We start from the raw sequence: 16708 nt of genomic DNA on the forward strand, positions 1-16708 counted from the left end.
GATCCTGAATACTGATCGTTGGCTAATTCCTGAATCTATGACCAATCTTCTAGATGAATCACGTGGAGTGAGCTGAATTGCAGCCAAAATGTCTTGTGCATTGTCATCCCTTATAGGCCTTGTGTGGTTTCCCTTTGTTGTGATCCGGTTGTTACATTTCTAGTTTCTTGGACACAACTAGTCTTTGGAGAACTTTTTACGAATGATCTTCATGATCTGGGTAACGTTGAGCGTGCAGAGTAGCAGCATCTGTGTAGTTCTGTAAACATTCACCTAACACCATCAACACTGAGCGTACAAAGATGTTTAGATGAATTAAGAACAAGTTGAAATATAGCTGGCATTGCTATTTGGTTTTTTATCAAACAAATCCATCACAGATCACTAACAGATAAATATTAATCAACATTTAAATTTGATAAAAATTCACACTTTTAGTACCTCTCATTATAAGGAAAATGTTTAAAAACAAGATGTAGATCCTTTTGAATAACCTAAGGCAAAGGTAGAACGCAATGGCATACTAAATGCAACAAACCATCATAAAATTTAGAATTTTTTGTACCATTTCTCAATCATCTAAGATAAAGCCAAACTTTAAATACAAATAATTTTAGTTTTGATGAGAGCTATTGATAGATGTAATGAAAATCATACCTTACTATTTGAATTTTGTTAGGTCTTACGAGTCCTACATTTGAATTATTTAAAAAAATTGGAAATGTGCTAAAAAGTGACAACTGTAACATATTTTTAGAAAGATTACTTCTTAGGAAACGCTACATAAAAATTTAGATTTGCTAAAATTGGAAACTGTGAAAATGTAAAACTTTTGACATTTTGACACTACCCTGTATACAAGAAGCAAAATGATCAGTGAATAGATACCTTTAATATGAGATACGGTTCAACCTACCTTTACAATTAAAACCTTTCAAAACGACCCCTTCTCCTAAAGTGCCATTTTTGAGTAATTTTTATGTTAAAATGATTTTGCTAAATTCTTTGTGGTCGAAATATGGGAGTTTTCATTAAAATTAAGAAGACAGGTTACTCGGTTCAGCTGCTACACATCCCAGGAGTGGGGAAGTAGTCAGCCTCACCCAGAATACAAATTTAAAGGTATCTGTGTTACTCAAGCATGTAAAAACTACTGGATCAATAGTACTAAATTTTTATATGGACGTTCTTAGAGTTCCTGGTTAACATATAGGCCTATTGCTATGTTGAAAAACTCCTATAGGTTACGCCTCCCACTGGTCTTGAAAACTCCCTTAACTCTTCATTAATTATATTTATAGATTTGGCTTAATTAGCAGAGAGTAAATGTGTTAAACCCCCTGTCACAGTCAAGAATAATAAGTAAAATAATTTTGTGAAGGAAACAGGATTTTTCCGGACATTTGCCATCGTTCAGTGAAACAAGAAAACAGTAACACTACGTTTCGAGATCTGCAATCTGATCTCTTCTTCAGGTAACTCTCTTCTTCAGGAAACGTAGTGTTACTGTTTTCTTGTTTCACTGAACAATGGCAAATGTCCGGAAAAATCCTGTTTCCTTCACAATCCTTCCATCGTCAAAAATAACCTTAAAATAATTTGTACACATTTAAACAGGTGTTAGTAATGTTTCTTCTTATTTATCTATTCGTATGTTACACTTCACAAATGTCATGTTATATGCACAAGTTTTTCTTTATCTGGATTTGTTTTTATTGAGATCAACTACAGTAAAATACCACTATTACATCACAAATGTGTTAACTGATAAGCTAAGAACTTCGACTTAAGTCTCCTTTTAGACTTAGGATTTCTCCACAATTACCTAAAATAATTAAAATGTTACTGAAACCGTTGAAGGTATTGAATAACATTTCATGAAATATTTGAGAGAAATTTCAGAGATACTAATAAAAAAGGAGTCATGGCTCCATATTTAAACAAAAATCTAAATAGATCGAGAGATTGGAATATCTTTCAGTGAATATCAATTATCTCATGATTGTTTGGAATACCATTTAATAAGAATATGCTCATGGTGTCCCTGCTTTTCTAAGTGAAATTGTGTGCAAAGCCGCAGGTAACTGCTATTGTATTATAAATATCTACATACTTATTACACCCAAATATTTTCTAATATTTACTAGTAAATATACTGTAAAACTATGTGATTCAGATTTTGTCAGATAAAATTTACACTGCATGAAAACCCACTGCAAATTTGTTATTCTTCTACACATTTTTATTTTTTAATGTACATAATTCATATTTTTTTAATATTGCAATCTACTGTTGTAAACTCGATTTTTTTCTATAAACAATAGTATCTCCAGAAAGTTCTGTAGCTTCAAACAGATGAGCATTGATAAAACATTGCCTTTCATAAACCATTAAAATATAACTGCCATTTGGCACAAATCATTGTCATTGCAGAGGTTAATTGTCTTCATTAGTAAACCAATAGCATTTAAAGTCTCATCTGGGAGTGACTACCACTGATATCTTAACCTAATTAGTCAGCTGATTACAATATTGTCTCTTGGAATATTTCTTTTGTGAATCATATGAAAAATATTGGAGCATGTGTTATCAATATGACATGCCTGATAAGATTATGACTTACTTGAGCATTCACACAGGATTGGCATGGGCTCAACGAGTTCTGATCACTCTCTGCCCGCACTAGAGGGGATAAATCAATATGATTCGCTTTCTCACCACACTTAGACTTGCTCTTCACTACACTATTTGTCACTTTCACTACACCTTTTTTATTCTTCATACAATCCACACACGAACATGTCGGGGAACCTTTCATTGTTCGGTCCAGTACTTGGAGCTGAAACAAACCACAATAATGTGGTCAAACACAGACTTCACTTTTGAATGTAAATATTCAAGAAAGCAAAAAAAAAAATATCACCTTCTCGATACAAGAAGAATAGAGGAGACCAAAAATTATAACTCTTTACGACAAACATCTTATTCTATCTTACTCAAAACATTATCTATTTGAAGATTAACAGCGTAATATAACAACCTCAATATAATATAATTTTGGAATATCTAATAACGTACCATGAACACGTTTTTCATGGATTATATACCAGGTGGCACAAAAAGAACGATAACTTTTGAAAAAGTATTAATTCTATAACAGGGTTCCCACTCAATCTTAATCATAAAATTCATGGCTCTTTCACAGTTTTTACAGTACAAAAATAGTAATTTCACCATCGAAAGTTTATACAAACATCACGAATAAAAAGTAGAAAAAGATTCTGTTATTGACACGGAGATTTCAGTATCTAGCGCCAAAACGCACCACGAGTGTGTGCAGTAGCCTAGGACTCGGCACTTACAACGTTGCCGGTTTTCGCGTCTCAAACTCAGCTTGAATACAGGTGTTTCGTTTCTCAGACGCGGCGAAATGGTGAAACTACTTAAAACTTTTCTTTATCTCACTAACACTGTCAACGATTTGTGCAGAAATGCACGGGTGCATCTACAAAATAGTCATTAATTTTTAGATATTGGGTGCGACACAAGCAGAGGGCGGTATGCGCCCAACATTATGGTTTGCTAAATAATGAGCATAAAAGGAGATAAAACTTCCCGCTTATTCATATCAGAACTCTTACTAGTAATTAATCAGCCCGTAGGAGCGATTCACACGAGTGAGGATTGCGCAAGCCTCATCACGGCAACTCACGACGATATCTCCTGTCGCGATTTCACACAGACCACAAAACGCCTACGAAACACAGATAAAAGTTGTTGGCTGTGACAGTGCGGGACCCTTTTGGACCTCCAAGACAAGTTTCGGCGTTTTACTGCGACTCAAGCTCCCTTTCCCCGCCTCATTTAGCAGTAGTCTCTTGATGAGTTAAAGGCATGAGTCTCCAGCACCAATAAAGGGTTTTTTTCTAATGCTTGGCTGTTTTGTGATTTAAGGCAACACAGAAGAGACTGAAAAGTGCCAATATCGTTTAAGAGTTTATTCCATCATTGCGGTCCAGGTTTCTATCAAGTCTGTTTTACCTTATGTTACTGCATTCAGAGCTTAGGGAAGACGCCAGAATTTAATTAAATTATTACCAAATGCCCGAAAAATCATTAAACGAACAAATGTGGAATATTGACTCGTTTCTTGATTCCACAACAAATGATTACACTACTGGGCCATTGCACACGCTCGTAGCGCGTTTTAGCTACACATTGAAATCGGCCAACTCCGTGCGAAAGCACCGATGCTCACCCATTGTTTGCAACTCCATAAGTCCGTGTAGTAAGACCTGCCTAAGTAGTGTATTGAATAACATTATGGAGCGGTTCACACGAGCGAGAGCGACCTGGCCGATCGCAGCCGACAGCGGCGACGTAGTAGATATGTGGGAGCATTATATGTTAAACTAGAAGTTTATATTTAATTAATATTCTTTTAACAGCAAACACAGTAAAAAATTTCTCAGTGAATTATAGAACCGCAATTTAGGTGTAATTTGACGTGCCCTCCTTAGTAAAATAACAAAATCATTATTAATAAATTGCACTTTTCTTGCCATGCAAAACTAATAACACTGGTGAGAAAGTCTACTTACAAATTTAGTGGCTAGTCCACAGATATCAAATATGTAATATTTGCAAATAAAAAAAACGGTAAAATATTTACATTATAGCGCAAAAAAAGTAGGCTATGTTTATACGTAATTGAGCATCTATGGAATCCTCTCTAACCGAATCCACCGAGATCCATATTCGAGAAAAATTTGCACGCCCCGATGTTCGCCGATCGACTACGACAACTAGTAGCCAGTGTGACCCGTTCAATGCCACCCCAAACACTACTATGTCCCCGGGACTGCGACACGCCGCTGTCAGGTGCTATGTAGTAGTGGTGGCGATTGTTTACGATCGTCGCTCCTACACGTAGCGGTCGGCCATCTCGCGCTCGCTCGAGTAAACCGCTCCATTTAATCTGGCACACTAGTAAATAGTGCCAAGACCGATCGCCGCGAATCGTTGCGATTAGACGCGTGATTCTCGCTCACGTACGAACCAGGCCTTACGAAGGAGACACGGCGTGACGCATCTTGATTCATTTAATCGCATGTTGTCGAGATTTTCACAGTTTGTACATTAAATTCACGGCTTATTTAAGGTTTTTTCACTGTGAACGAAATTCACGGGTTATTTTTGGTTTTCACGGTCGGGAGGGGACCCTGTATAATTTTCAGATTTATGGAATCTACGTATTTTTTTACACAATTACTTAAAATTGGTCAAAACAATGTTCATTCACTTGCGTAAAATAACTTCTGGAAGATGGTGTTCTCCTTCATTCATACACATCAAAAGAAGACTTTCTTAAAAATTCTCTGTAACTTTCATTAATTATAATTGTAATTTCCATTTTTTTATTAACTTTCTGTAACTAATTAGGATTTTCCGTGTCCAGTACCTACAGTTCTGCTTGTCGTCCAAATGAAAAGGAGCCATATCTGAAACATTAGTATAACATATACAGAGTGCAACACATCTATCATTATTTCACAAAACTGTTTTTGGTGTCCATAATCATGTGTTCAAAGCATCTGAGTGATTATTTTGTACAGGCAAAACTTAAAAAACATTTAAAATGTGCTGTAGTGACAGACGGGTAGTAAGATCCAACATTACAGCTTGCTGTCTAATGGACCAACAAGGATTCTGAAACTCTACAACTCAAACATATAATGAAAAGAAAGTGGATTTCTGAGTAAATAGTTAAATGTATGAGTCTAAATTAATTATAATTACTCTGATATCACTACTAGATGTACGAGTATTCAACTGATCGACTGTATCTGGGAATTAATAATATTCACACACTTTAAGTAAACTAACCATAGCTACCTTCTGTCTGTCAATGTTTTGAGTGGTTGGCTCGTCCACAACACAAGTGCAGTTGTCCTCCGTGTGACCGCAAGACATCTCTGGCTGTTCCTCTGACTCGCACTATGGACAATATACCATGCATTACATACCATGATACCAATTTAACTCAAAATAAACATTTGAAAGTGGATATCACGTTGTTTTTAACCCTTTGAGGTGAGTAATCAGCTATGGGTCAATTTTTGTTTTCTTCAAGAACACTTATATCTTTAAAGATTTATTTATTGTCTTTCTGTCAGTCGCCATATCTCGAGAACAAACTAAACTATAGACATAAAATTTTGCATTTTATAATAGGCAACACCAAGTTCAGAATAAATACAAAGATATGATAAATACACAGTGAGAGCAAAGACAAAAAAATGATTGACTATCTATATGTATTTATTATTTTGGCACAGTCTCCAAATCTCAAGAAAACCCACATCAGTTTACCTCACAGTTTTCCTTTTCTTCCTGCCCTGCCTTTTTTTCTTTCCTTTTCCTTCTTTTGAGCTTCTTGTGCTCTTTCCTTTGCTGTAAAAGTTGTTCCTCTTTTGTTAACTCTTCATATAGTAATTCTAACTGGGTTATCCCTCGTTTGCGCTCTACTGCTTTCTGTAAGAATAACAACCAGCTTTAGTACACGGGTTGGCAAACATGTAACAGGTTTCAAATACTTGAAGGTTCACATAGTACATAATACGACTATAATACTGTGTTGCAGCAAGATAGGTAGGCTAACCTGAAAGTTACGGTTGAGAGCATCAACAGCGATCGCTGCTAGGACCTGACACGTGCACTCCTCCTCCCTCAGCCGCAGTTGTATACGGTGCAGTCGCTCGTACACACAGATCCCGAGGCAGGTGAGGACCTCCTCCTGAGCTATCTCCAGTGTCTTGGCATGTCTCTCACGTCGACTACCCATCAGCTCCGGCTCCGCGCGCGTAATCAGGTCGCTGATGTACTCCGTCTTGGTCTGCAGGTGGATGTGTTTGTCTGGTAGACATCGCTTGATCCCTGCATATAGCGCCGGCACATAACCCTTCTCCTGAGCTGGATCAGGCTCCTCCACCAGCAGCGCATAAGCTCGCAGAACCTTGGTACGACACTCCCCACAGAACCTGTCACAATACAGAACTTTAACCTTCACAAGTCACTTACTACGAAATTCTGTGGGCTAAAATTTATAAAAAATATATTCATCTATATTATTAGTGCTACAAAAAAACTGTACAATAGACATTGTTTTAAAGTTTATTTCAGATTTACTGACAACCCATCATATAAACATACATTACCAATCAAATCTCCACAGACAAAAAAACACAGTGTCTTCATGTGTGTGTTGTACTCTCAATGCAAGCTTTTTGTTATTTTTTGTCATCACTTAACCCTCTAAGTGGCAAGCGACGTCTGAGACGTTCTATTTACGCCGCCGTGACGTGGCAAGCGACGTCTTAGAAGTCGCTTCACATTGCCGCTTATTGCTAGGCAACCGATAATTATTTTTACGCCTAGTTTGCACAGTTGCGTTCACCACTAAATTTCAAATACATTTCATATAGTATCATCAACATCACGATGAAATAATCAATGGTACTAACTGAAATAAACCGGTACTTTGGGATTATACCGACCACACCCAGATATGAATCGTTATTTGACATTTTGCTTCTACTGATTACTAGATTAGCGTAAAACAATATTTCGTCAATATAAAACAGGAGTTGTCTTATCGCAAACCCCTCCCCATCCTCAGACAGAGGTCAAAGTCGAGCGGTCTAGTAGATAACGTGATTGCAGAGTCGCGTCGCTTTGTTGTACTTCCGTGTTTTACCTCTACATTTCTCCAAAAACAAAAATTCAACAAAAACAAACATTACCAAACTAAAACTAAACTCTTTATTGAAAAGACACTCAAAACTTGTTTTTATTCTTGATCACATTCCGCCACCCAAATTGCGAGTGCCTCCGGCCATCAGCGCGGGCTTCGGCAGCCCCGCGCTGATGTCAACGAAAGAAATACATCCCTCGAGATAGTTCCTATCAGTAAAATATCAAATTCTAGAGGGGCTGATCAGAAATATAAATTGAATTGTAATGGAAAGGCAATTATGTACCGTGCAAATCATCTTATGCCGCGCGGCCTGCCGTAATCGGGATTCTCGAGAAAGATAAGATAACAGAGACAACAATACCGATTACAATACCTGGAAATGCTTGTAAGTTTGTAATTTTTTAATTAAAGAGTTGTTTTTTCGTTCTATCATGTTTGTTTCTATAAATTTATATTTTTAGTGTTCTTCATACTGGTGTGGTCGGTATAATCCCAAAGTATCAATAATCCTAAGTTTTCTCCCGCGGTCTGTTTTTTTTTTTTTTTTTTTTTTTTTTTTTTTTTTTTTTTTTTTTTTTTTTTTTAACTGAAAAATAGGTTGAAAAATAGTGTACAACCTATCTGACACTGCAGTATTCAATGCTTACATCCTATACTCCAAAAATTCAGATAAACCCATGGCAAGGGATGATTTTGTTGATAGTATAGTTTCCAATGATACAAGGACAAGAACTGGTTTTTCCAATGATACAACTCCTTCACTGTGGCTCATGAAAGTCAAAGCGCCCATGAAATTGCCCATTTAGATGGGAAAAATCAAAGAGTGTGCATCATTAGTGCGAAAGACCCTAATGTGAAAAGAAAAAGAAGCGTTTATTGGTGTCCAGGGTGTAACTGCGGTATTCACCCTCTTTGTTACCCTAAACTACAGCACTTTTATAGGCCTTACACAACAGGGAGGAAAAGGCAAGCAACTTCTAGCGATTCTGACTAGAAAAAGTGTTTTTTCTAGATTCAGTTTTTCCCATATAACTTTTTCAGTGTTGTAAATAGAAAAAATATTATTGAAGGTTTTTTGTTTAGAATTAAATTGTGAATAAAGGTTGCATTTCACATAATCTCCTAGGAATGACATTTTTAAAGTTACAGAACGTAAAAATGAAAAGTTTGGTGGAGAAAAAAAAGTTTTTTTCGAACATTTGTGTGGATATCATAAAAAAAGGTTAAGGTATGTAAAAAATAACTATACTATGTTATTTTGTAGTTTATTACGAAAAGATTGATATATAACAAGCATTGCTCATATTAGAATTTGCATTTTATTTTTAAATTAGACTCCTAAATAAGATAGTCCTGCTTGACTCTGAAAAATAGCCCGCCATTCCAGCAACATATTACCGCCACTTAGAGGGTTAACAACTTAGCATTTTAATTGACTAATTCTAAACTTAATGTTCAACTAGTTAGTAAAATATTTCATTATTTGTTAAACACTAAATATATGTATCAAAAATATATAAACTACTATATTTATGTACTAGCATTTCGTGATTAATAAATAACAAGACAAATTTACTGGCTGAGCATTAATAAAGCCTATTACTTAGGGGACTGGCAACCTCATCTTCTCTTTGTCTGTCTACAGGATATCACAACTAATTTGGTTATAGACTTGAAATATTGCATGAAACTTATGTTGCATGAAAATATGCAACATGAAGCTCAAAGATAGTGCATGATTCTCCAGAAGGTTTAGGTATGGATCAGAGAGGCCTATCTAGGCTGGCCACTCAGAATTAATGATTGCTGCCCTTCTATGCAAAGTCGAAAGCTGATTAGCATTAAACATATAACCGTTAAAAACATGTTTTATCACACTTTGAGTATGAAAACTAGTGGATATGTAACCAAAGTACCAAAATATTTTGTGCATACAAAATTATTTAGAACACTTCATATATTAGTTATTATTGATATTAGTATTTTTTATCAACTTTACTAGGAGATCCTGAAAAACCTCCCAAAACAGGTGAGTATTTCACAAAACATATGATGGACACATGGAGGGTTTACACCTGATATAAATCTAAAATTTAAGTCAAGAAACTATATAAAATTTCAATATGTTACATAACACAAAGCAATTACGTTTCAATTTTGATGAAACACAAAACAAACTTAATACTTTTAATTAATGGTTTCCTCGTACAAGACATGTTCCATAGGCCTACCTGTGTTTCCGGAGGTAATTCTCAAGCGTAGCCATGAGTGCGGAAGCATCTATGAGAACCACCTCATCCCTACACTGAGGCCTCATCACTGACCAGACATCACGCCAGGCTGTGGATAACACGCGGGTCCGCTGGGAGTCCAGGGAGTGCAACACGCAGCGACGTGACTTCTTGGAGCGCAACTGGCTGTCTACCAGGTCGTTCAGGCGGGCACTGAAACAGTCCACAAGCTTCAAACTAAATGTTCATATATTCAAAACTAAAAACTTATACATTATATTTGTATTCATAGAGTATAAATAACAGTTTTACTATCCAGGGTGTCCATTCTACCTGTGCCACCATTAGTATCTTATAAAAATAACTAGATTTAAAGCAAGTTTAAATGAGTCTTCACCTATCTTTTTGTAACAATATTATAATTTTTAAATTTGACCGAATTTTCCAATATGGTGGCTAACTATAAAATTTCTTATGATTTTCGAAGTTGTCCTTCCAGATTGGTGAGCCACAGCTAGTGGCCAGCTAAGTTTTGCATCACCACTTGATGCTGGCATAACCGTGTACGTAACTTCAACTCGTATTTAAATGGCAGTATTTTATCTTCAACCCTTCAAATAACCGAGATTAAATGCAATTTTCCAACAATTTTCAAAGTTTATTAGCTTTAAATCTTTTTGATTGGTTATTTATTTTTTGCTTTTAAACGTAACAAGTAGTATGTAATTTAAATTATAGGTCCGACCTATTTTAAAAGTATCTTAACCCTTTGAGTGCCACAGCGTCGCTAATTTTGACGGTACGAAAAGTGCATAAAGTGCCAGCGTCGCCAATTTTGACGTTTCGTATTTCGATAATATTTTATATAGTACAAGATTATTTTGGCCAAATAATCAGACAGCTGTATTCAATAGGTTCCAAACTATCAATAAATACGAGTTTTATGTTGTTTCTCTACTATTTTATCTGTGAAACTTATGTTGTTTGGGTACTTATCAAGAAGCCACTATTTTTGGTCGAGTTTTCCTTATCGGGGACAAAATAAATTACAGTATTAAAAACAACTGACTTTATTTAACCTATTTTGGAATTTACAAGTTATTACGACAATCAATTAAATCAAAAACTATAAGAACAACGTTTCATTATTCGAAAATGTCAGGCCATTCGTGTGTATATTAGGAGACGATTTGGAGATAGGAAGTATGACTCATCGAGTATTTTTCGATTCATTATGGAAGAAGGAACGTATAATGAAGTTTATTTTGATCTCTGATAAGGAAAACTCGTCCAAAAATAGTGGGCTGTGATAAGTACCTGTACGATGATTCTGTCTTCCAGTCACGCGACGTAGCGGACGAGTAGTACCGTGTTGCGTAACGGCCTTTCTTGTTGTTTATGTGCCGATAACCAAGCATTTGAGTAAATACAAAATAAAATAGTAACTTATACAGTATTTTACTGTATTTCTTTACAAAAGTAATGTATGATTTGAGTTGTGTTCAAGCGAAAAACGTGAATTTTCAGTGTAAATATTATTAGGGTTATTATTTAGTAAATGTAAACTTTTATGTAAATATGTTAGCAAGTATTTGTTTCTAAATTTACTAATCATATTTATTTGTGTTTTATTAATGTTTTATTAGATATATTGGGAAAACTACATCATTACTAAGTAATTTCTAAACTCTGACAAATGAAGTACAGTTTATAAAATGTCAGTACCGGGCAGCATTATGTTAATACATATAATGCCATGTTTTTAAAATTCTAGAATAAGATATTACACATGGATTTTATTTAGAAACATATGGCCTTTATCATGGTATAAATAAAAAAAATCTTAAAAATACCGTATAAACACAAATTAGGTCGAAACTTAACTTTTTATACAAAAGTAAAAAAACTTTTTTTATAAATATTGAAAGTTTTATATTTTTATAAATCAAATTTTATTTGTAACGATATGTATCGTATTCTGCATTTAATAAGAAAAAAAACAACAACAAAATGATGGAAATCTGTTTGGTAGTTATTTTACAACAGCTTTTTTTCCCAAAAGCTTACAAATATGCGAAAAACAGCGTGGCACTTTATGCATACGCCTTCGGAAAATACCCGTGGCACTCAAAGGGTTAAGTTTCAATTAGGTCTCTAATATCAACAGAATATAATCTTGTTTCCATATTTAGAAGGATTACCTACACCAAATGCACTAAAATATTTTAGTTTTAATAAACTGAGAGGATACACTATAGAAAAACTCTAATGGCACCGACACTTGGATAGAAAAACAACTCTAAACAATGTTAACTATGGTAGGTGCTGCAAATAGAGAAAAATGAATACACCCGAATGAATTTGACCGAGAGATTGCAGCACTGTTCAACTAAAATTGGGGTGGGCACACCGAGGGCCATTAAAAGTGGTCCGGGCGACCCAAGAGGACAATTGCCCTTGTTCAAAGGTTAAAAATTATTGAAAAAATTCGGTTATCTTTTGCAGAAAACACAGAACTGAATCTTACCTGTGACCATGTAGCAGTGTGCACAGCAGGTGAGGCCACCCAAGGTGATCGTCTTGCAGTGTCAAGTACCCCTCCTTCAGTATCACCAAAGGATCCAATGCCGGGTGCCCCGTTTTCATCAATTGATAGAACAATCTCTCCACACTGAACAGAACAACATTTGTTCAATTCGGTGAGCTGACATAAATCTTTCAATTGTGATTCTAATCAAGCAAATAAGTATTTTACTTCCAATTATAGTAAGAAACATTAACTTAATATTTAAATTACAGTTACCATCTCGACAATCAGCCAATACAAATATTTTAGTTTCTTTGTTTACCAAAATATGATAATTTTCTAACCATAGTTTTGCGTTTACTGCATAAGCAACTATGTCTCTCTCTCTCACTAGGTAGAGACATTTCTATAAGGTCTCAGCCACGATACGAGTGGTAAGCGGTGGGCGATGAACGTTGGATTGAGTGGCGACTTAAAGTTTAATGTTTGTGTTGTACATGGGGAACACTCACGACAGACGTGAGCGGCAGGGCGGTACCACATGATGCCGCTTATTCACCGCTAATTCTAGACAATAATGTTTCTCCTGCCTCTCAGCCCTCGGCTCATTCTGTCATTGCTGTGCAACATGTCTGACGCAAACACGCCTTTCTTAGCATTGCTTGTTATAGCTTACCTTCTCCAAAAGATATCAAATCAGACTTGGTAAAAATCCAACTGAAATCCTACTGTACTACAAAAACGGATATGTCAAACATATATTATTCAATGAACAACTATTAAACCTGTTTATAGCCCCACTACGACGACCAAATAATACTTATATACATAAAACGACCGCTTTTCCGCTTAATGCGTACTAGTTTAGTGCCACGTTATATAGCTATAGTTCTAGAAAGTTTGTTTTTTTTTTTTTACTTTAAAACATGCAAAAATGGCTAGTAATAATGATTGGGTAGCTGATCAATGATGACTGAACCAGTGATAGTTGGCAGACTCATTCCTGCAGCTTGCAGTAGGTACACTTGCAATAATATTCTTATGTTGAGAGGTTAATGTGTGCAAACAACAAAAACCAAAATCAATAGGTCAATAATATTAAATTTGGTAGGGCCTACCTATTTTGTTTAGTACTAGATGAAAATAGATTTTTATTTTGTTAAAAAATATACACAATTTAACCCTAGAAGTGTGTCCATGTTACCAAAGATAAAACGTCAGTCAATTTTTGACGTGTTGCAAGGGTTTTTTAAAAAATTCGTAAAAAATACTTAATATCAAGAAAACATAATATAATGTTATATATCGTTTTTCTTCTCAGAAGTTGTACTATTTGAAATAGGAATAAACGTTTTGATATTGTTTGGTTTAGTATATATTTTCATGAAAATAGTGAGAAATTGCAAAAAGTTTTTATATGAAAATTTCAAGTTTGGACCTCTGTAAGGTATTGAAATATTACAGTAAGGTCAAAATGTTAAATGTATAAAATGTAGAGAATTTTATGCCAAATTAGAAAATATATTAAAAATTTCTATTAAACAAAAATTGTAATTTTGCCATTTTTTTTTACAAAAGCGAAAATGTAAAAAAATGTACAAGGGTTTGGGTTTTTAATTTTTTTTACCTCCAAATGTGACTATATATTTATATGAAAAACAGTTTTCTATTGTAAATTATACATGCTATTTGAAAACACTAAAAGTAAACAACAACAAAATAAACTGTTATTTTATTACAAGCTTACAAAAAAAAAAATCTTTTGAAAAATGAAAATATTTTGTAACAAAATTCAGAAACAAGCTACAAATTTTCCTTTATACTTTATGTTTATGTAATTTTTGAATATACCCTTAGTAAGTATGTTTGTTTGGTTAAAATAAAATATAAGATATGTTCAAATACTTTGAGAGGAACTGAGTTATGACATTTTTGTTAACAGTCGCACGTTGAAGAATTAACTACTTAAAAAATAATCTGGTTTGCAATGTAAGAAAAATATGAAAATATTTTTTTAATTTTTTTATTTGTTATATTATATTAGCACATAATGTTTGAAAGAAATACACTCAATAATTATTTAAATTGAGTAAAAAATAAATGTTGTGCGTCAAATATTGTAAAACCTTGCATTGTAAAATTTTTGACAATATATAAACAATAGATATCATAGTTCAAAATAACATTGTTTTATAATGTTTTTGTCATTTCATATGCATTTATGCAGTAGAGTATTTGAACCTGAAAAAATAGAGACCTAAATTATGAAAATCGGTAAAAAAATAAGCTCGTGGTGAAATAAAATGGTCAACAATGGCCAACAGGGATGGGTTGGGTTGGTCTTGATGCGACGCCGTGATTCATCACTTTTGATTCGCACTGCCGGAAACCTACTGAACTAAATTTACCGCTGAAAGATTGTACCGGTAGATCGTTTCTTTCACTTTACACTGTTTTTTTTATTTTCTTTATTGACAATAAATAACTGTGTGAATGTTATTATACTAACCAGCATAAAATATGCTGGTTTACAACTTTAGAATTGTCCCTTTTTAGAATATTCATAGTAAATCAACTATTGATTCTAATGACTTTCTGTTTGCACTAGAAGAAAGAATATTTAATTCCGCGTCTATTGACATATGACAGCACTGTTTGCAGGCACTACATAACTTGCTGTGATTGGTTGAAAATGACGTATTTCTTTGACCCGGCCACCCGCGAAATTCAACTCAAATGATGACTTCTTCAGAAAACATTTCACCACGACCGTAATATTGATGTTAGAAAAAAAACGTTTGTATGAAAATTGTAGAGTGGAATCTCACAATTTCAATGATACCAAAAACATGGTGATTGTTTAAAGATAAATAATTATTTTTAATGAAAAACTGAACCGACATACAATATGCTGGTTCCGCACAACACACATAAATTACAACCGACATAAAATATGCTGGTTCCACACTTCTAGGGTTAATATATTGAATCAATTAATAAAGATTTCTCCTAAACAAATTTAAAATGTGTTTGCCATTATTTTCATACAACTTATCACAATCAACTTTCTATATTGAACTTCAAATATGTTTATCAAATTTTTAATGGACCTTTTACAATCAGAAAGATTAGTCCGACCTTTTGAATGAAACAAGATATTCTCTTACATGATTTTAAACAATAAGATCCCCCTATACATGATACAAGTATGCTTACACTTCTAATTAGCTTTTATTCTTTTAAATTTATTTCAAAGTACTCAATGGAAAGAGACAATATTATTATATATTCTTTGAAAAAGCTAGTATTGAATTTGTTCTGTTATGCTTCTAAATCTGTGGTAAAAACACAGTTTTTAATGAAATTTCATATAAATTTTGATAATGCACCCACTGTTTAATATCTTATTAACATATTTCTTTTCATAAACAAAAATACAAACATAACCAGAATAAATAAAATACTACTTATAATATTGCATTATTAATTAATAATTTTACCTCCTACGGCATCCAACACAAGGAATTGTTTGACTCAGAATATTCAACAAGTCTTTACGGTTGACTTGAAAAGCAAATTTGACCTCTTCAGGAGAAAGTACTTTGTACTTTGTTGTGAACTCATCCAACTCCTTGCCTTTCACAATAGGATTGTCATTCAAAAACCCCATGCTGTTTAAATCCATCACCATCTGAAAAAACAAATTGCAAGAAATTGTGTTGTAAAATACTAAAAACATGCAGAGGAGATGGGAATAACAGTTTTTAAATGAAGAAGAGGTTATGACACAACTTACAAAACCAACTTTTAACTAACATGTAAGACATTTTACACTAAAATATAGATAAAAATATTCTAAGTACAACAGTGAAATGGATATAATAAGGAACACAATTAAAATAAACGTAAATTAAATTTGTTTTCATTATTTTATAATTTATTGCAAATACCAGGCAATTATATTTTCCTCCTAGCTTCATTTTGTTTATTTTCAATACTTAAATAATCAGCAAGGAGGATTTATGATTATCTAGTATACCTAATCAAAAATCCAAAATTAAACCTATCAATTTAATAATGACATCGTACATCAAAAGAGGGGTACATTTTCAGAACTCTCTAAAGTTGAACATTTAACTTGAGATAACTTTACTAGGGCAGAGTACAATAAGCGGACCTGGTTTTTATCTCGCT

The 16708-nt window shown here is 34.0% G+C and overlaps 1 protein-coding gene across 2 annotated transcripts in view; it reads right to left on the bottom strand.

Moving 5' to 3' along the window:
* The window catches only part of LOC124367673 (gametogenetin-binding protein 2-like), a 35412-nt gene that overhangs the window by 12022 nt on the left and 6682 nt on the right, over nt 1–16708 (bottom strand). The window contains exons 2-8 of one of the 2 annotated variants that reach the window (XM_046824689.1): nt 16015–16205; nt 12515–12658; nt 9988–10200; nt 6662–7040; nt 6373–6534; nt 5896–5997; nt 2624–2839 (exon numbers count right to left, since the gene is read on the bottom strand). In XM_046824689.1, coding sequence (XP_046680645.1) covers nt 2624–2839; nt 5896–5997; nt 6373–6534; nt 6662–7040; nt 9988–10200; nt 12515–12658; nt 16015–16205 — 1407 coding nt within the window. Of the gene's footprint in view, nt 1–2623; nt 2840–5886; nt 5998–6372; nt 6535–6661; nt 7041–9987; nt 10201–12514; nt 12659–16014; nt 16206–16708 lie in introns of both variants that reach the window. The other variant, XM_046824687.1, reaches the window with a different exon arrangement.

Source organism: Homalodisca vitripennis, chromosome 8 (genome assembly GCF_021130785.1).
Source record: "Homalodisca vitripennis isolate AUS2020 chromosome 8, UT_GWSS_2.1, whole genome shotgun sequence".
Lineage (NCBI taxonomy): Eukaryota > Metazoa > Arthropoda > Insecta > Hemiptera > Cicadellidae > Homalodisca > Homalodisca vitripennis.